The sequence below is a fragment of the Musca domestica genome, unplaced genomic scaffold (genome assembly GCF_030504385.1).
Source record: "Musca domestica strain aabys unplaced genomic scaffold, Musca_domestica.polishedcontigs.V.1.1 76, whole genome shotgun sequence".
Classification (NCBI taxonomy): Eukaryota; Metazoa; Arthropoda; class Insecta; order Diptera; family Muscidae; genus Musca; species Musca domestica.
Genome location: NW_026712396.1, coordinates 2576299 through 2597436, shown reverse-complemented (window position 1 = coordinate 2597436; position 21138 = coordinate 2576299). Strand labels below are relative to the sequence as shown.

Sequence of the window (21138 nt, the reverse complement as noted above, 5' to 3'; positions counted from 1 at the left end):
CCTTAAGTTGGCCACCAGAACTCAAGCGCCGGCCATGGTGATGGTGTGGGCCGCCATAACAGCCGATGGTCGCTCTCCGCTCGTATTAATCGACCGTGGCATCAGAATAAATGCCGAATATTATCACGAAAATATTCTGGAGGGTTTATTAAAGCATTGGGCACGCAAACATTTTGGCCGCAGACTTTAGACATTCCACGCGCCACCCAAGAGTGGTTACAAAATGAGACTCCTCGCTTCAATGGCCACTAAAATCTTCGTATACCAATCCGTTAAACTATGTGTCTGGAGTATTTTGAAAAGCAAGTTTGGCACTAAAAAATACCAAAGTGTCGATCACTTCAAGCAAGCGCTTCGCCGAAAATGGGCCAAAATATCGTAGAGCAACATTCAGGCAGCGTGTGACAGTCTCATTGGCCGTTTGAAGGCCATAGTTCGTGCCAAAGGTAACCAATTCGAACAAATCTAAACTTTTTCTAAAATTTTATGCTATTTCCGACATTATTCTGCTTTCATTCAATAAAATTTAAAAAAAACAATTAAAAATTGTAGCGTTTGATATTGTTGTAGTTTTTTTATCTCACCCTGTACATAGTTTTTGTCATAGCTCAATAAAAAAGGGTTGCTCAACTTCCAGGAAGCTAGGAAAATGCAACTCTATACTGGAGTATATTTAATATATATGTTAATATCAAATGCAGTTACAAGACTATAGCTTTAGAATCGCGTTTTTAAAATGTATGTCCTACTTTGTAATATTTGTATAATACCAAAAAGTAATACATTTACGTGATTTTAATTATGGAAGACACCCTGTGACTAGTTTCCCCCCACACTCGTAGCATAACATGTGAAACACCCTTGTTATGTGTCAAAAACTGCACCGTGTTACCACATCAATGACATTTGCCTGCAAACGGCATTACGGCGGCATCTACCACACATCTCGCCTCGGTTATCTTTCGTTGTACACGAAAAAAATGGAATATCAGCCGTTTTTGTCCGGCCCGTGCAATTTTTCACAAAATTTTATCAATTAATTAACTTTTTTGCATAATATTCTAAGCGAAAAATGAAGAAAAACAACTAAAATCTATGCATAAATAAAAGTTTAAAGGAAATCAACAAAATTACCAAGCAAAAAAGCTAGAAAAAGTCGGTGTAAAAGTTTTTTTTTTTGCGAAATAGAAGGCAAATGGTAGAAAAGAAGGCGAAAGAAAGCGAGACTACGACGACGACGATGTAAATGTTGAAAGGAAAAATAAATCAAAGTGAAAAATAAGTTTTTCTTTTTTTTATTATAAAAAGCAAGATATTCAGGAATATCTCTAGACAAAAGGAGTGTGTGAAAATTTGATGATAATTTTTCGGAAAAAGAGTTGGTTTATAGAGTGTTGCAGCAGTGGCACCTGAAATTCCAATTTATGTGGTGGTTGCTGGTGTATGTGTGTGACGTTGAAGGAAAAAAAAACTAAAAATTTTTCCCAAAAATAAAGAAATTACTAATTATTTTCCATATGAACTAATTAAATTCCCATGTTCATTCGTCTTGCCACCAGTAGCGGCAGCATATAGAGTGGGGACGATTGGAGGCAGCATTGTGGATTTTTTGGATTTCTAAGCCACAAATGCATGGCGTTCAAGCTGAATATGTAAGTTTGCTATTTGCTTTTTCAAAGTGAGTGTTGTGTTGGTGGGTCGGTCGTTCGGTCGGTGATGATGGCTAACAATCAATGAAAAACGTATTTCCATTAGTTTTGTAAGCAAGGCAATCCATCATTGCATATGATGATGGCGTTGCATATTCCTGCAATGTCTTGCTGCGTTTTGTTTTTTTTTTTTCATATAAAATTTATGTCATCTCTGGTGTAGTATTTGATAAATGAATTTGTCCCTGTTTTTTTTTTTTTTTGGTTGCATATTCCATTTGCTTTTGTTTTATTATTTGGTTGACTGTTTTTTCCTACTCTTGGCTATTCGGTTTTGTCGGTCTCGCTCTCTTTTTCGGTGCTACCTCTCTCTTGAGCCGTATATGAAAAAACACGGTGTCGCTCTTTCTCTTTTTCTCTTCCCCTTGTTATATCTCGTTTTTTGAAGCAGACATCATGAACAGCAACATGTAATAACAAAATTTTGTTAATTTTTTGTGTTTTGTTTTTATTATTTTTTGTCATTGTTAATTTTTGTGTGAGTGTGGAGAAAGTTTAAGGAGAAGCAAAAGGGGGAAGGGGGTAAATTCTGTGTGTGCATTGTTGATATTGCCATTTAATGTGAGCCTATTGTCATTCATTGTTGTTTTTGTTTTGTAACATTGCATATAAACGACACGGAGACCACGACGACGACGACGTTACCTAACCTTAGATAACTAGACAAACTAACGGTTTGTTCTATGTGTGCGTGTGTTTGTTGTTTTTGTAGTATGTACATGAACGGACAAGTGTAATATAGTGCTGCTGCTGCTACCACTGTTGAGACAGGGTGCCGATGCCATACATGCCGTATAATAATTCTCCCCTTTTTCCTTTGATTGCTGCCAGTGTTTCGTTGTTTTTGTATTCATTCTTCTCCCTGTTATTGCAATTTTCCCAACTATTCTCCATGTGATGAGTTCTTATTTTACTCTGTCATTCACTGGGGGATTTAATTGACCAGGTTATGTTTTTTTCTGTTTCTGCTTCTTCTATTGTTGAGTTAGGAAAGCTTTTCTTCTTCTTTTTTCCATTTATTTATTGTGTATGATTTTCAATTTATATCATCCACCACTACCGCAACCCCTTGTAAAATGTGGTATTCTCCCTCTCCCTGGTGATGTGGATGTTGCTGTTGTTGTTTTTTGTTGTGTTGTGTTGTTAAGCCTACCTTAACATTAGGTATGCAGAGCGTGACCTTCATTACAGCATTACTACGACGACAACAACTATTTTTATTACTATCGGTACCCAACTAGAAGAGGAAGAAGATGTCGCTCGACGTTAGTTTATGTTGCACGGCAAGCAAGGGCGTGTGTGTGTGTGTACTACGCGTACTATTAGAATTTGCCATCACTCTCATTGCATGGGCTCGCCTACCCAGACATTTGTTGTCCAATCGAAGGGCATTGCATGGGCAACGGTTTGGTTTTGGATTTTGATATCATTCCCATCACAGTGGGAGATAATCGATAAAAATATTAATGGAAAAACAACATTAGTAGTGATTGACAGCTACCTATCGTTATCGGATGTCAACATTTTCTCGTTTTGACAATTTAATGCGCTTTATTTAGTTTGTTTGAATTAGGTAGTCGGAAAATCACGTTTACCAACCAACGTGGATGAACGTGAAATTGATAATTAAAGTGCCTGGGTGGGAGTTCAATTTTGGATAACAGATAAATACGCAACCAAAGCAATTCACCATTAATTTCCTTAAAATCCTGGAAGTCACAATCGATACCATGTTTAAGTTGTCCTCGCAAGCCGTAGCTATCTGCGATAGAATGAAAATTAGGACGAAGACGAGGTATGCTGACAAGGAGACCTTGTTGACCCTTTTTATAAAATGATAGTTGGGTCTTCTGTTAGCTGTGTGGTCATAGGTTGGTCTGCTAATACAATTGCTACCCAGTGGAAAAATATTCAGACCTGTAAGAATAATACAATGGAATAACTCCTTATTACTACATGAATTGAGTTAAGATTCGGAGGCCTACTGGTCATTTGGGAGAAAAATAATTAAGAAAAAAGAAAAGGAAAGGAAAGAAGGAAACCGAAACGAAGAAACCACGAAGAAAATATTACCGTGTTGCTTTTAGCCTGCTGGTTTTTTGTCGAAGATCTTTCATAATTTGCTCCTCATGATTTGAAGAAAGTTAAACAGTGGCAGTTTCCCTCTCACCTTGACAAAGCCTGCAGTAATCGATGTTGTCGCCAGCCCCTTAGAAGTCGCGACCCTTATGCTACAGTGTCCTGTGATGATATCCACCACAAGTTTCAGATCTGATTTCGCCACTGAAACGGGCGACCTTTTTCTCTTCTTTTTCTTAGAGACATTATATTCACTTTCATTTAACCAATTTTGTTGAAATTGATCCGGGACAATGTTTATATATCTCTAGGAAAAAGTGGATACGAACAAAAATAACGTCGACTTAACTTTTTATACCCTTAGCCATATGGTGGCTAATCGAAATAACGGATTTAGACCCTAGGTCTCTTTGGACCAAATCCGTTTCAGGACATTTGGTGTCGATCTAGCGATGTCCGCCCGTTTGTCTGGTTGGTTGGTTGGTGCGCACAATAACTGTCAGGGAGTATCCGATTTGATCCAAATTTGGTGAATCGTAATATTATTGTCAAAATTAGATCAAGTTCAGAGATAGGCAACATCGGTCCACTCCTTCTGGTACCTCTCACACAAAATGTCAACATTTTCGAACAAAATAAATTACTTCACAGAAAGAGAAAGGAATCCTAATATTTGAATCAGTGATAGGTCAGGTGTGAAAATGGGCAATATCGGTCCACTCTATCAAGTAATTTTATTGAATGAAAGCAAAAAATGTCGGAAATAGAATCAAATTTTAGAATAAGTTTAGATTTGTTCGAATTGGTCAACTTTTTCACGAATTATGGCCTTCAAACGGCCAATTAAACCGTCACACGCTACCCGAATGTTTCTCTGCGGTATTTCGGGCCATTCCCGACGAAGCGCTTGCTTAAGTTTATCGACACTTTGGTATTTTTTAGTGCCAAACTTGTTTCCAAAATACTACAGACAAAATAGTCCAACGGATTGGTATCCGGAGATTTTGGTGGCCATTGTGCGCTGGCAATGATGCGAGGAACCTCATTTTGTAACCATTCTTTTGTGACGCGTGCGGAATGCGATGGTGCTGAGTCCTGTTGAATGTCCAAGGTCTGCGGGCAAAATGTTTGCGTGCCCTAGGCTTTAATACATCCTCCAGAATATTTTCGCGATAATATTCGGCATTTATTCTGATGCCACGGTCTTTTGAGTATATTTTCTTTCAGCTGTTGTGTAAGTTCTTGCACTTTTTGGAATTTCAATGGCTTTACCCACGACCCCAATGTTCAATATTTGCCGAATAGAATATTGCGATATGTTTAACTCACGAGCCATTTTTCGGCCACTGCGACGCGGGTTCGAGTCGCTTCTATATTTTTCGAGCCATTTCTGCTGATGTTGCTGTTTTCTTCCGTCCACTTCCTTGACGTCGGGCTACGCTACCAGTACCAGTATCACGGTAACGAGCGATGGTACGAGACACAAAAGATTTATTCACATTTAAATGCTGGAGTGCTCCAACGATAGCCAATTTTGGTTTTCGAGCCAAATATAAAGGAATTACTCTATCGCGCTTGAATTCCCTCATGAATAAGTTTTTTTTCTGAAAAATTCTCGCCAAAATGCTTTTGCACGCTTGTAAACAATATAATGAGCTGTCACTAGAATAATTTTAACAGTTGTCGGACAGGTGGCTTAGAAATGACAGCAGTCTGATGTTGGTTGGAGTTTTTCATCTCACCCTGTATATCATACTTATTTAGGTCCAGTACGAAATGGACAATACTGGCCTATTCCTTCGTAACCTACTCTATAAGGTTTAGTCTCCAGATAATAGACTGCGAATTTGTCCCAATGTCCCTTTCTTGAGTTCCTATGAGGTTTTTTGCTGAATGCCTTCGACAGAGATCTAGGATATTATCTTTCGGGGATCTTAGAAAGAAGACTCTTTCATGTCCTTGTTTTATGGTTACACAACCAAATCAAAATCATATTCCTTATAGAACCAATACCTACCCAGATGTGTTAGGAAGGACCTACACGATCGAATAATATAAGTCTTTAGAGCAAGAAGCCTACCAGATCGATCTGAGTAGTACTCATGTTATTATCTAATAGGTACTTTATAAATGCCGTCCACGATCACCATATCTGGAACCGTTACCAAACACACTTATATACTGCTAATCACATCATTTTGCGAGATAAATATTGAAACGTATAATTATTGCTGTGAACCCATTTCTATTTTCATTCACTGGCGATGTCGATGATTGCTTCCTCCGTTTTGATGATTGCTGCGCCACATTCATCGTTTGCGCGGTATTATAATCCATTTTGCTTTTTTATATTCCATATGAGCTAAAATACAATACAAACATTTCGAAAAAAGAACAATTATTTGCCTACTTGCCGTTCAAATAGAATGGCAATAATTTGTTTATAACTGTTATTTATTTATTTGCGTATGACTAATATTGTATTTGTTGTTTTTTTTCGCTTTTTTTTGTTAATAATTGTTATTATCGCAAATTATAACAATCGTGTATACATACATTATATAATAATACCAATAATACTTTTGATTTTTATCAATTTATTGATAAAAGAAAAAAAAGTGGAAAATAAAAACAAAATTATTGATAATAAACGATTTACAATTGAGCACACATGGAAATGCCAAATTTGTAGGAGATATGAATTTCGGAGGTATTTTTACTTGTTCTTCAGCGGTATTTGAATACATACCCTGTATTTAAAAATGCTTGATATGTAGGCAAGCAGCTGTCTTTTATGATGACAACTTCACTTGGGCCCATAAAGGTCTTTATCCTGAAAGATCAGTAAAAGTAGTCGAATTTTTGGAACCTGGATTTAGAACCAGATTTGCAGAACAAAACATGTGCATCTTTTACAGCAACAGCTTCCGACAGCTTCTTTATGTTGTTCAGAAAAATAAAAAATCAGGTCGATGTCCTAGGGTCGCTAGTCGTCAGGACTTGGGTGCATATATCATTTGATAGGGGCAAAACGTGCCTCATCGAATAAAGGTTTTAGACCCTAGGGCTCTTTGGACCAAATCCGTTTCCGTCCGTCTGGCAGACTGGCGCGCACGATAATTTTCGAAGGGAGAAACCGATTTGATCCAAACTCGATACATCGTAATATTATTGTCCAACTTAGATCGAGTTCGGAGATCGACAAATGTCGGTCCACTTCTTCTGGTACCTCCCCCACAAAATGTCAATATTTTTAAAGAAAATAATTTACTGCACAGAACCTGAAAGTATAATCCGATTTTGCTCCAACATTGCAAATCCTAATATTCGCATCAATGCCATTCAGTACCTCCCTCACAAAGCGTCAACATTTTGAATAATTATTGCTCTAATAAAATGCTATGTAAGTTTTCGATTGTCTTCAAATTACACGTATTACAATATTTTTATTAAACCAAGGTCTGGTGTGAAGATGGAATACATCGGTCTACTTCTTCTGGTCCCTCCCCCACAAAGGGCCAAATTTTTGAATATTCATGAAGCTCATAAAACACGATATTAACATCCGATTCCATTCAGACTTGGTACATCCTAATATTTCTGTAAACACAAGATCTGTTATAAAGATGGTAGAGATCGGACCGTTTCTTCTGGTACCTCCCCCACATAGGGTTCACGATTTTTTTTGAAAAACAAAACGCTCAAAGAAAGCGAAATAAGCATCCAACACTCTTCAAATTTCACACATCCAATTATTTTTGCTAACGCAAGATTTGTTGTAAAGTTTCATATAAATGTCGGAAATAGCATCAAATTTTAGAATAAGTCTAGATTTGCTCGAATTGGTCATTTTTGCACGAATTATGTCCATCAAATGTCCAATAAAACCGTCACACGCTGCCCGAATATTCCTCTGCGGCATTTTGGCCCATTACCGGCGAAGCGCTTGCTTGAGGTGATCGACAATTTGGTATTTTTAGTGCCAACCTTGCTTTCCAAAATACTCCAGACACAATAGTCCAACGGATTGGTATCCGGAGATTTTGGTGGCCATTGTGCGCTGGAATTGAAGCGAGGAATCTCATTTTGTAACCATTTATGAATGGCGCGTGCTTAGTGCGATGGTGCTGAGTCCTATTGGAATGTCCAAGGTCTGCGGCAAAAATGTTTGCGTGCCCAAGGCTTTAATACACCCTCCATAATATTTCCGCGATAATATTCGGCATTTATTCTGACGCCACGGTCCATTAATACGAGCGAAGAGCGACCATCGGCTGTTATGGCGGCCCACATAACAAGGCCGGCGCTTGAGCTCTGGTGGCCAACCGAAAGTGCACATTTTCAGCTGACCTCTTTGGCAAGTAAACACTATCATTTTGTTTGTTTACTGCTGGACAACGAATGTTTTCTTATCGGAGAGGAGAAAACCAAATTCGGCAGTTTACCACTTTCGGCCAAGCGAAGCCACTTATTAGCTCTTTTGAGTCTATTTTCTTTCTGTTGCGGTGTAAGTTCTGGCACTTTTTGGAATTTCAATGGCTTTACCCCGAGCTCGTTTTTCAATAGTTGCCGAATGGAATATTGCGGTATGTTCAGCTGACGAGCCATTTTTCGGTCGCTGCGACGCGCGTTACAATTAAGTCTCTTCTTTACTTTTCCAACCATTTCTGCTGATGTAGCTGTTTTTTCCGTCCGCTACCTTGACATCGGGCTATGCTAACGAGCGATGGTACTAGACACAAAAGATTTGCTCACATTTAAATGCTGGAGTGCTTTAACGATAGCCACATGTGGTTTCCAGTCAAATATAAAGAAATCACACTATCACGCCTGAATTCCATCACGAATAACTTTTTTTCTGGAAAATTCTCACCAAAATGCTTTTGTAAGCTTGTAAACAATATAATGAGCTGTCACTGGAATAATTTTAACAGCTGTCGGATGAGTGGCTTAGAAATGACAGCAGTCTGAAGTTGGTTGCATTTTTTATCTCACCCTGTATATCTGTCAACCCCTTCTGGTACCTCACCCACAAAGAGTGCCAATTATCAATACTTTTATCTGTCATAACTTGCGAAACAAGTCAGAGATTCAATTTATCTTGCTATGTCTAAATATTTCTCTCAACCAAAATTCTGGGATGAATATGGAATTTATGTTTTCGCATAAAATTGATTATAAATGTTCGATTTCCTTAAAATTTTGCCAATGCCAATATTTTTATCTGTAGTATGAAAATGGAATACTTGTCTCTACTATATTCATATTTCCACATTTTCTAAAAATCTGCACATAATACATATAAAGAAGAGGGTATTAGTCGATATAGTCCAAACTTGGCACGTCGCAATATTTATTTCATATTTATTTAGGACCGATACGAAATCGACAATATTGGCACATTCTTTCGGAACTTACTCCATAAAGGGTCAACAATTTGAATAATCATAACAGAAGTCAAAATATATTTAAACAATCGAACATTGTCTGAGCGTATACAACTGTCGGCTAAACCGGTTGATACTTTTTAAATTGCTCAATGGAATTTTGACAAAATTGGTGTTTGGAGTTCGCAATGGGTCCCATCTTCTCTGCCGGAAAATTGTCCACATTTTCGTATAGGAATCAATGGAATAAAACCAGTCCATATTTGGTATACTGACGACTTTAGCCAAATTTTCTACGGATTTTTCTTTGCAATTTGGTATTGAAATTTTCCAATAACAGATGTAATACCATTCCCGTGCCCCACTGGTGGATGTTAAGATATCCTTGTTTATAACTTCCCTTCCTTTTTTTCAATTTGACTTACTTTTTATACCCTACACCACAAGGTGGTCAGGGTATTATGTCTTTGTGCATTTGTTTGTAACAGGCAAAAGGAAACGAGATAGACCCATAGTTCCTTTTGATGATCTGCATAGAATCACATTCTGAGTCGATTTATGCATGTCCGTCCGTCCGTCTGTCCACGTATTTTTGTAAACAAAGTACAGATCGCATTTATTGCCCGACCCAGAGGAAATTTGGCCCAAATTATTTGTTGTGCCAAAGGACGAACCCTGTTGAAATTGGAGATAATCGGTCAAAATTTTAGATACAGCTCCCATAAATATCTTCATCCGATTTGCCTTCTATTGTGCACCAAACGTGTAATATCAGCCCGAATAGTATGGAATTTTGCATATACACCCTAAAAATAAGTATGCCAAATTTGATCGAAATCGGTTCAGATATAGGTATAGCTCCCATATATATTGTTCATCCGATTTGTTATATTTGTTACCCACAGCCGTAATATGCACTCCGTAACAACGATATTCAGGGAAATATATCAAATACAGCTCAGAAATATCTTTGTCAAATTCTATCGAGATCGGTTCCGATTTGGATATAGCTTCCATATATATCTTTATCCGATTTCAAATTAATAGTGCACCAAATGGGCAATAAAAGTCCGAATTTAAAAGATACAAATCCTTCGACATATTTAGTCCCTTGAACCTTAAATTATAATTATAATCATAGCGTGTATGATTGAATTCTCCCATAAAAACTTTTAATTGTTATCTGGAGCTCAACTAAATTAGCAAAGTGGTGGAGGGTATCTTAAAGTCGGCCCCGCCCGACTTTAAGGCTTTCTTTACTGGTTTCTTATATTCAAACAAAAATATTTTTTATTATTAGTTTAGTTTAGTTTAGGTTTTTTTTTTTTAATATTCACACTCTCTAATCACATTCTCTTTTTCTTTCTTCCCTCTAATCGCTTCACTTCAGGTTTGCAAAAAATGCCCAGAAATGCTGCAAAGAAAGCGAATAAAAATACAAAAAGTCTTCCGATATCAGTGAAGTTTCTAACAACAAAAGTTAATAATAAAAAGAAAAGAAATCTTAACAACAAGAGCAAACACAACAACAACAAAAAGACGAAAAAGAAGAAGAACCTAAACAATAGCGATACAAATAAACATAATCAAAAGCAAAAGGAATCACAGCAACAACAACAACGCGGCCAAAAACGTAAGAAAGCGCTAAAACAACCTGCAAATGCTAGAATAGTAACCGAATCTACTTCCACTAGCTTTGCTGCTGATAACAACGATGCTGATGACGACGATTGTGATGCTAATTCCACAACAGCAGTAACACCTTTAACAAGACCAACTGCAGCAACAACAACAACAGCACCCACAGAAAGGTGTAAATTCACAATTAATTCACAAGACTTAAAAGTTTTATCGTCGTCAACGACGTCGTTTTCGTCTGGTCTCAGCCAAACAACGCTGTCATCAAATCGCTCAAGCGTTAACACTGTGGATGCTGATCAAACTTGTGGTGTTGGTGGTGGTGGTGTGAAACACAGTCCAGCAACTGCTACCAGTCAACGAGGAGTAGAGAAGCAAAAACCCCAGCAACAACAAAATACCATTTTAAAATATTTGAAAAATCAAAGAAATTCCAAAAATAATTTAGGAGACAACAACGCTGACGACGTTGTTGGTCTTGGATCTGCTGAGGAAACGTCCAACATAGACATTCATAATAATAAGGAGAAGGATAAAGTGCAAGTGGCAACAACAACTTTATTGTCAATTACAACAGCAACAGAAATATCAGTAGCTGCAGCATCATCTCCAGCATTGCCGCTGGCAACAACAACAACAGCAACAAACCAACGTCAATGTCGTTTATCTACATTGTATCCCATTGTTATTGAAACTCATATATCAGAAAGTCAAAGTTTGGCCGGAGAGGTCAAAACAACAACCCCTACCACAGCAGCAGCAACAACAACAAAACATTCCATTTCAAATACAAATACAACTGGAAATTGTTCAACAAATTCTGCAATTGTTTTGAAAACAAGTGATACAACAACTGCACTTGACACCACATTATCGAAACAAACAGCAGGCGCCGACGACGCCACCAAACAAATATTGCAAAATAAATCGCCTTCGCCGCAGCAGCAGCCAGCGAAACGTCGCAAACGGCGTTACTTCCATCAGCCACACGAGGTTAAAGCCCGTTTAGATAGTTTAAGGACAAGAAAAGCTCCCGGCGACACAGAACAGCAGCAGCAAAAAACACAGCAGGAGCAACAACAACAACAGCCACACAAAGTTGACAAAAGTTTAGAGATTTCACAAAAATCCACTGCTCTTGTACAGGACATCGCTAAACAGCAACAGCAACAACCAGAAGCTGGCAATAAATATAAATTCTTACAAGCGCCGGATACGGAAGAGACATCAAGGAAAAGAGGTAAATATAATTTTTTTTTTTTTTTTGGAATAACAACAACAACAACACTTAGAAACATAGTATATACCCATTACATTGCATTTCATGTAGAATCGGTATTGGAAATGATTCGATTTAAATGGTGGGGAAGGAAATTTTTTTTCCATTTTACATGAAAAGATCAGAGTGTCTGACTTCTACAGGAGATGGAAAGAGATTTTGTGCAGACAATCAAAATGCCTTTTTATACCCTCCTCCACCGGTTGTAACACCTCTAAACAGACCACATTATTTGACGCAGAGTTTCAATTTTGTATTGTGTCTAGGATGGTGGGTATTGCAAATGAGATATTTCCGTCATAGCCTGTTTTCGGTATTTTGATGAGTTTTGCATAATCTTTCCACGGATTTGTATAAAAATTTGTATTTGTAGTTCGTAATGGTTTCTAGCTCCCGTGGCGAAACATTGTAGGTATAGGTCAACGTTTTTGTATATCCCCTATATAACGGCAACTCCCGATATTCGGTATTTCTATGATTTTTGCCATATTTTTCCACGGATTTGTCTAAAACTTGTTATTTCTAGGTCAAATTGGTGTTCTAGCTCCGGTGGCGAAACATTGTATGCATAGGTCCACCTTTTTGTAAAGCCCCCATATAACAGCACCTCCCGATATTCGGTATTTTTGCCATATTTTTCCACGGATTTGTCTAAAACTGGATATTTCTAGGTCAAATTGGGGTTCTAGCTTCGGTGGCGAAACAATGTATGCATAGATCCACGTTTTTGTATATTCGGTATTTCTATGATTTTTGTCATATTTTTCCACGGATTTGTCTAAAACTTGGTATTTGTATCAGCGTCTCGAATCAGGTTCTTCCTGGTTTTGGTCCCGTTTATTGGCCATTTTTTCAGTTCTCTAAGTTTCAGGGCGCACCTGACTGTTTATTTCTCTAAAAACAGACTTAAGGGATAAAGGGGCTCTTGAAGTTTTATCACTATATAACACTTGTAGCACCTGACCAATACAACCTGACCAATACGACCACATTTAGTTGATGATCGCGAACAGTATCGAGATATTTGGCTTCTGAGGATAGGCTTAGCGTAACTTCATCTAACATTGGTGGTAAAAACCATTCTCTCGACGTGGCCAACGACGTCGTGCTTCGCTGTCTCAGCGGATTTGCCCTTTATGTAGGTGCGCTGACCAATGAGCGGTCGGAGGTAGTGGGGATCTGATTTCAACATCAATTAACCTTTCCTGGGGTTTTAGTAGAAAGGAGGAAAGACTTATAGATCTGCAGTCCTGAACTGTGCTTATTGAGGTCGGAGGTATAAGAGATCTGATTTCAACATCAATTAGCCTTCCTAGGGTAGTGACAGTGTCTTCACTCCACAGTATCGAAATGTACGAAGGACGTAGAGAAGCCTAAAAATCTCCTGCAGACTGGACAATCTTGCGATCTGATCAAGGTGATTGGATTTGGAAGGGTTTGAAAGTGCCGATAGCCCACTAAATTTTGGGGATACCATCAATCAAGTTCACATCCTCAGCAATACATTGGCAATTCCGTTCATCGAGTTATCGATCAATTATCGCATCTGTATAGTTTAAGAAGTAAGTGCTGGCTACCAAACGAGAAGTCTCTAGACCGGAGTCAGTTCACGTATAATTTCCACTCTTTATACATTCAAGGGAATTAGGATCCTTTGAAAGGAATTTGTGGCATCTGGAGGTATGATTATCATTCCTTATTGGCTTAGTGAAGCAGGTCCATCTACTTGTTAAAAGCAGCCTAATAGGCTTCCCAGCACGTGCGTTTTTTGGCCTCGTTGGCTCTATTGTACAACATCCTGCTTACTTTCCTTAACTTGTCTAAGTGTTTGGACCACCATACTGGTAGCAAATTCTTGCCTGGGATGATAAGCGGACAAGATTTATCATGTCACTTGTTATGACATTTCCAAAGTCGTTTATCTCTAGGGCTGAGGTTAAGGCATGTCATTCATAAGGTTTAGTCTGGAGAATATAGACTCTGCGAGTTTTTTTCCCAATGCGACTTTCTTGGGTTTCTATGTGGTTTTAGATGAATGCCTTCGAAAGAGATCTGGAATACTATCTTCCAGTGATCTGAGATGGAACACTCAGAGGAAACCTTCCAGTCCAATATAAACGATTTATCCCTGGTAGTAAGAGTGAGAACAATGACCTCCTTCCTGTCCTTGTTTCGCGTCATGATCCCGGTTTTATATTTTGAGATTGTACTTGAGAATAAAATCAAGGATGGTCTCACCTATGACATGGAATTTCTTGGGACGCAAGAGTTAGAAAACTTCAATTTTCTGAAAAGCCATCCCAATTAGTAGGGGGAGATCAATGAACTCCTCCCTGTTCTTGCTTTGAAACGTCGCGTCATTACTCCTGTTACATATTTTGAGATACTTGACAATAAAATCAAAAATGGACTCACCTCTGGCATGGACTCGTTCAAGACACAATGGTTAGAAAACGTCAAGTTTTTGGAAAGCTTTTCAACTGGAGACCGCTCTCGATTCTACGAATTTCGGTTGAGTCAAGAATAGTTACTTTACAGATAATTGGATTTTTCAAAAATCGAATCAGGCTAAATAAATGATAAATGTTTTTACCTGGAGTGTAGCAACACTGTCCATGTTTTATGAAATCTAAATTATTTCTTGATTTGATTTTTGTTATTTTGGCATCCAAGTTCTTGTGTTCTCATAAAAACCCCATTTCATTACAATTGTCATAGATTTTCATTTCAGTATCACATTTGTTTCATTACAATATTCGTTAGATTTTAATTTCAATATCACTTTTTTTATTTTTCTTAATTTCCCAATTTTTACAGAGATTTCAGTTAGAATATCAAAAGCCACGCACCATCCTTTGTTTTGTTATATGACAATAAGGCAGGCAGGCTGGCTGTAATTTGCTAGTAGTACTGAGATTGGTATAAATTCAAGTTTTTTAAAAAACAAAAGAAAATCCTAAATCCAAACAGAAAACAAAAGGTATGTTTATTCTAACTGTGATGTCCTGTTCAATTCAATTCAATATCTATCTATAAGCATCAAATGTGCATCACTTTGTCACTAACAAAATGCAATCGGAAAATATTCACCACCAAAAAATGGGATAACATTCTCAGCTCAAAACTAACCTTAAAGGAAAAAAATGCCAATCACAAGCAATGGTGCATGGTTTTGGATTCATCCAAATTCTAACTTCATTATTCATAAATTTATGTGCTAATACAATAACATTTCATTTAGATATTAGTAAGGGTTAGTCGAGGAGAGGGTATTTTGACGTGGATTATTAGACCAATAATTTTGGTTTTTTAAGAATACTTTCCAAGAAATATAAGGTTCAAACACACCAATATAAAACAATGATATATATATATAGGAACGTTATCGATTCGGGATTTAAAATGTCCCTTTACTTACTTCAATACCAAATTCGGAACTAAGGATACCGTCTTGATCTGCATCCATAATTATGCCCTCAGCCATATGCCCTTTATATCATTAGATGCGGCCAAAACGAAATATGGGGTTAGACTCTTCGGACCAAATTCGTTTCAGGACATTTTGAGTCGATCTAGCGATGTCCGTCCGTCTGTCTGTCTGGCTGGTGCGCACAATAACTCTCGAAGGTTGTATCCGGTTTGATCCAAACTTTGTACATCGTAATGTTATTATCAAACTTAGATCGAATTCGAAGATGGGCAATATCGGTCCACTCCTTCTAGTACCTCTCCCACAAAATATTAAAATTTTCAAAGAAAATAAATTACTGCACAGAAATAGAAAGGATAATCCGATTTTTCTCCAACTTTGCAAATCCTAATATTTGCATCAGTGCTAGGTCAGGTGCGAAATTGGACAATATCGGTCCACTCCATCATGTACCTCCCATACAAACGGTGAAAATTTTGAATATCCATGAAGGCTATAAAACATGAAGTTACCATCCGATTCCATTCAGACTTGCACATCTCAATATTTCTATCAACACAAGATCTGTTATAAAGATGGTGGAGATTAGACCATTCCTTCCGGTACCTCCCCCACAAAGGGTTAAATTTTTGAATAATCAAAACGATCATAAAATCCGAAATAAATATCCGATTCTCTTCAACTTTCACACATCACAATATTTTTATTAACCCAAAGTCTGGTGTGAAGATGGAATATATCGGTCCACTTCTTCTGGCACCTCCCCCACAAAGGTTAAAATTTTTGAATATTTGTGAAGGCTATAAAACATGAAGTTACCATCCGATTCCATTCAGACACATCTCAATATTTCCATCAACACAAGATCTGTTGTAAAGATGGTAGATATCGGACCATTCCTTCTGCTACCTCCCCCACATAGGGTTAAAATTTTGAATAACTAAAACGATCATAAAATTCGAAATAAGCTTCCCACTCTCTTCAAATTACACACATCACAATATTTGTATTAACCCAAGGTCTGGTGAGAAGATGGAATATATCGGTCCACTGCTTCTGGTACTTCCCCCTCAAAGGGTCAACATTTTGAATATTCATGAAAGCTATAAAACACGAAATTACCATCCGATTCCATTCAGACTTGGCACATCGCAATATTTCCATCAACACTAGATCTGTTATAAAGATGGTAGAGATCGGGCCATTCCTTCTGGTACCTCCCCCACAGAGGGTTAAAATTTTGAATAACCAAAACGATAATAAAATCCAAACTAAACATACGGTTCTCTTCAAATTGCACACATCACAATATATTTATTGACCCAAGGTCTGAGGTGAAGACGAAATATAACGATCCACTCTTTCTTGTACCTCCCCCACAAAGGGTCAAAATTTTGAATATTCATGAAGACTATAAAACGCAAAATTAACATCCGTTTCCATTCAGACATGGCACATCTCAATATTTCCATCAACACAAAATCTGTTATAAAGGCGGTAGAGATTGGTCCGCTCCTTCTGATACCTCTTCCGCACAAAGGGTTAAAATTTTGAATATTCATTAAGTTCATAAAACGCGAAATTAACATCCGCCTCCATTCAGACTTGGCACATCTCAATATTTCCATCAACACAAGGTCTTTTATAAAGATGGTAGAGATCCGACCATTCCCTCTGGTACCTCACCCATAAAGTGTTAAAATTTTGAATAACTAAAACTATCATAAAATCCGAAATAAGCATCCGGTTCTCTTCAAATTACACACATCACAATATTTTTACTAATCCAAGGTATGGTGTGAAGCTGGAATATATCGGTCCACTCCTTCTGGTACCTCACCCACAAAGGGTCACAATTTCCAATACTTATATCTGCTGTCATATAAATCTGTCGGCAAACCCGACTGATACTATTTAACCTGTTTATAGTGCCTTTAAAGTATCTTCCTGGAAGACCAGTTCATAATGCTACAACCATCTAAATTTCATAGAGAGCTTTAATCGTTTATGTTTGCTTAAGGTCGTTATGTCGGAATGTCCTTGTCCTTCTTTCGTTAGGTCATATGAGGACACATTATCATTGTGTGGTTTTTCTTCACACCCTGTGTAATATATGTTCATATCTCCCCATTCAACACACTCATACAAACACACATCATTGATTTTTCATATCCTCATATTTTTCTTAAAACATACACACACACACACCACATTTTCTCCTTTTCCCCTCGCCCCTCCACCATATGTATGAATGGATGGATGAATGAGTCATTCATTAATCAAATTACTTTACATTGATTTTCAATTTTTCCCATTTTTGTTCTTCTTCCACACTTGTTTTTTTTTTCTTTTGTAGTATTTCCAATACTTGATGTGGCAACATTGAATCGCATTGAGACCTTGAGCGATAACGAAGTTAAGAAACCTGCCAGCAAGCGAAAACGTAGCCAAACAGCTGCCCTATTAGGATTTAATATACCAACAACTTTACGTTCGCGACGTGTTACAGCAACAGCCCAGGCAGCGGTTATTGTTGCGGCAGCAGCAGCTGCTGCAGCGGCCAGTGCAGCAACAAGTGGCTGTGGCATTGGTGTTGGTTTGAGAACAACACCCTCTATTGCTGGTGGTGGCGGTGGAGGAGGTCTAGTGGTACAAAAACGCCAACAGCAATTAGCAGGCGGTGGTGATTTTCTAAAACCCCTACCCATTGAAGCAGGAATTACGAATTCCAAAAAACGGCCACGCATTATGTCTCTCTATGAGCGTCCCTATCAAACGGCCAATGATGGTCGAGGTGGTAGTTCGAGCCTGGTCAGCAATGGCTATATGTCAACAAGTCGTTCCAGTTCATCGGGTGGTGCTGGCATGCCAATGATTATGAGTGACTCGAATGATAGTCAGGACATGACCAATGCATATTATCTAACAGGAAACAGTGGTTCCGGCATTGCAGGCAGTTCCAGTGCCTCATCAGCAGCGGCAGCAGCATTACTCGGCAATGGTGGTGGCGTTGGCATTGCCCTAAATCATGCCCCCACCATGGGTACCCTGTGCAACATTGGCAACACCTGCTATCTTAATTCGGTGGTGTATACCCTGCGTTTTGCTCCACAATTTCTGCACAATCTCCATCACCTGTTAACGGATTTGAATGCCCTGCAACAGAACATTGCCCGGGCGCGTTCAAAATCGTCTTCCTTGGGCCGCGGCATAAGTGCTGTGCACATTGAAAATGCTCGCAGTTGGAGTAGCAAAGATTTAGCCTCCATGGAACAATATGCTGGCAGCAATGCAGCCCCGAATCCCATTGTGAATGCATCGACACCATCATCCGGACCGTCATCATCCTCAGCTCTGTCGCAAGTCACCCAGAAGAGCAGCCATCAGATATTGACGGAAAAACTGCATGAGCTCTATCAGAGTTTGTATCGCAATGAAATGAGCGAGTCCATGGAACCCTATCATGCCGATACCCTGCTGCATGCCATCCAAGATGTGAGCAGCATTTTTGAGGGCAATCAACAACAGGATGCCCATGAGTTTTTAATGTGTCTGCTGAACAGTATTAGGGAAACAAATCAGACTCTAATCAAGGCCATAGCGGAATGTCCAGATGTGATATTAAATGGGTAGGTCACCTAATTTGTTGCCTTCAAAAATATCTTTCTCCTATCTAATCTGTTGTTTTGTGGTTGGTCTTTACAGATATATTTCCAATCCCGAGGATACCGAACGTGATATTAAACAATCCAATAACAGCACCAGCAGCAGTGGCGGCATCATCAGCAACAGCAATCACATTTCTGTCACCTCAGCCCTTAGCTCGCTAACATCCAACTCCAAGTCATCGTCGTTTTTCTCGCGCAAATCCAAGCGAAAAGATGAAACAAAAAATTCCAAAAATTCCCGCCTTCAATCTCCGCTTAAAGATAACCAAATAGCTGGCAATATAACGCCTCAATCGAATAGTCTATTCTATTTGAATACGAATGATCTCAATTCAACGGCGGCAGCGGGAGTAACATCTACATCGCCACCATCCGCAGGAGGAGGAGTGGGTGTTTCCGTGGCGACCGGAGGTGGATCATCCTCATTGGCATCTCCATCGAATTCAACTGCGACGACGGCCGGCAATGGTGGTGATGAATTAGATGCTGCCGGCGCGTCCTCCTCCTCCAATTCGACGGCTGTGTCTCTACTGCTCAAGGATAAACAACGTTTGGAGAGTAAAATACGTGAATTGGGTTTGGATTTCTTCAATGATGACTTCGAGGGCATAACCGTGTCGACAACCAAATGTCTTAGCTGTGAAACAATAACGGAACAAAAAGAAACAATGATCGATATTGCTGTACCTGTTCCGCAAGCGGGTTACGAGAGCAACGAATACAATACAGATAGGCCGAGTTCGTTTATACAGGTTTGTAGATTTATGGAGATGTTCTCTCTTTGAGATATTCCCATTTTATGAGGGGTGTATCACAGAGAATGTATTTTATATAGTCCTAGGTCGTTAGGCACCTAATTTATCGGAAGTTCTCCCAGTCCATGTCATGTGAATTAATAAGGAATTTGTTTAAGTACTCCCAGGTCTTTAAGCGTCCATGTTTTCAGAACATTATTTAATGCACTCTAAGGCCTTCAAACGTCGAGTAATATATATATTCGAATAGTCGACAATAAAGTTATTTGTAGGAAACCTACCAGCCCATTAAATGTGGGTTTATGAGGAACATTTTTGACGTATTCTCAGTCTGTTAAATGTGGAAATTTATGGAATTATTTTTGAATTACTTAAAGGCCTTTAAACGTGAATCTTAAAATAATTTCTTTAAAGAATTTCCAGGTCAATAAACATGAATTTTAAGAGGCTTTCTTTCAAACAGGCCATTAAGATTAGATTTCAGAAATCTTCAAGTCAAGTGCTTGCAGACCATTTACCGTGGACTTTAAAATACCTTCATTCAAGTACTTCCAGACAATCAAACGTTGATTTTAAAATACTTTCTTTCAAGTACTTCCAGACAATCAAACGTTGATTTTAAAGTACCTTATTTCAAGTACTTCTAGTTTATTTAACATGGATTGTGAAAGACTTTTTTTAAACGTCGATATTTATAGAATTGTTTTTGAATTACTTATCCATTAAACTTGGAATACTTTATTTCAAGTGCTTTCAGACCATTTACCGTGGACTTTGAAATACCTCCATTCAAGTACTTGCAGTCAAACAAACTTGGATTTAAAAAGTCTGTTTTTCAAGTACTTGCAGTTAATTTGAAATGGATTTTGAAGTACCTCATTTCAAGTACATCCAGGTGGTAAAACGTGCAGTTTAAAATACATTATTTCAATTGGAAATTAAATATGGACTTTTCTCCAACTACTTCTAGGTCAATAAAAGTGGATTGTAGTAGAATTTCTATTCAGAACTTCCAGAACATTAAAGAAACTTAGTCAAGTACTTTCAGGTCATTTAATGGACATGGATTTAAAAAGACTTTCAAGAACTTACAAGCCAAAAAACATGAATTACTTAAGAGACATTTTCAAGCACTCGCAGGCCATTAAATTTTATTTTTTAAAGATATTTAAAAAAAAACTATCACTTTCAGG

General features: G+C 38.2%; 1 protein-coding gene across 2 annotated transcripts in view; it reads left to right on the top strand.

Annotated features, from left to right (window-relative positions):
• Positions 1 to 900: 900 nt before the first annotated feature.
• LOC101901131 (serine-rich adhesin for platelets) overlaps positions 901 to 21138 on the top strand; it is a 29927-nt gene continuing 9689 nt past the window's right edge. Inside the window, exons 1-5 of one of the 2 annotated variants that reach the window (XM_059130526.1) lie at positions 901 to 1242; positions 1563 to 1652; positions 10566 to 12053; positions 17879 to 19151; positions 19228 to 19942. In XM_059130526.1, coding sequence (XP_058986509.1) covers positions 10577 to 12053; positions 17879 to 19151; positions 19228 to 19942 — 3465 coding nt within the window. In that variant the 5' untranslated portion in view covers positions 901 to 1242; positions 1563 to 1652; positions 10566 to 10576. The other variant, XM_005178049.4, reaches the window with a different exon arrangement.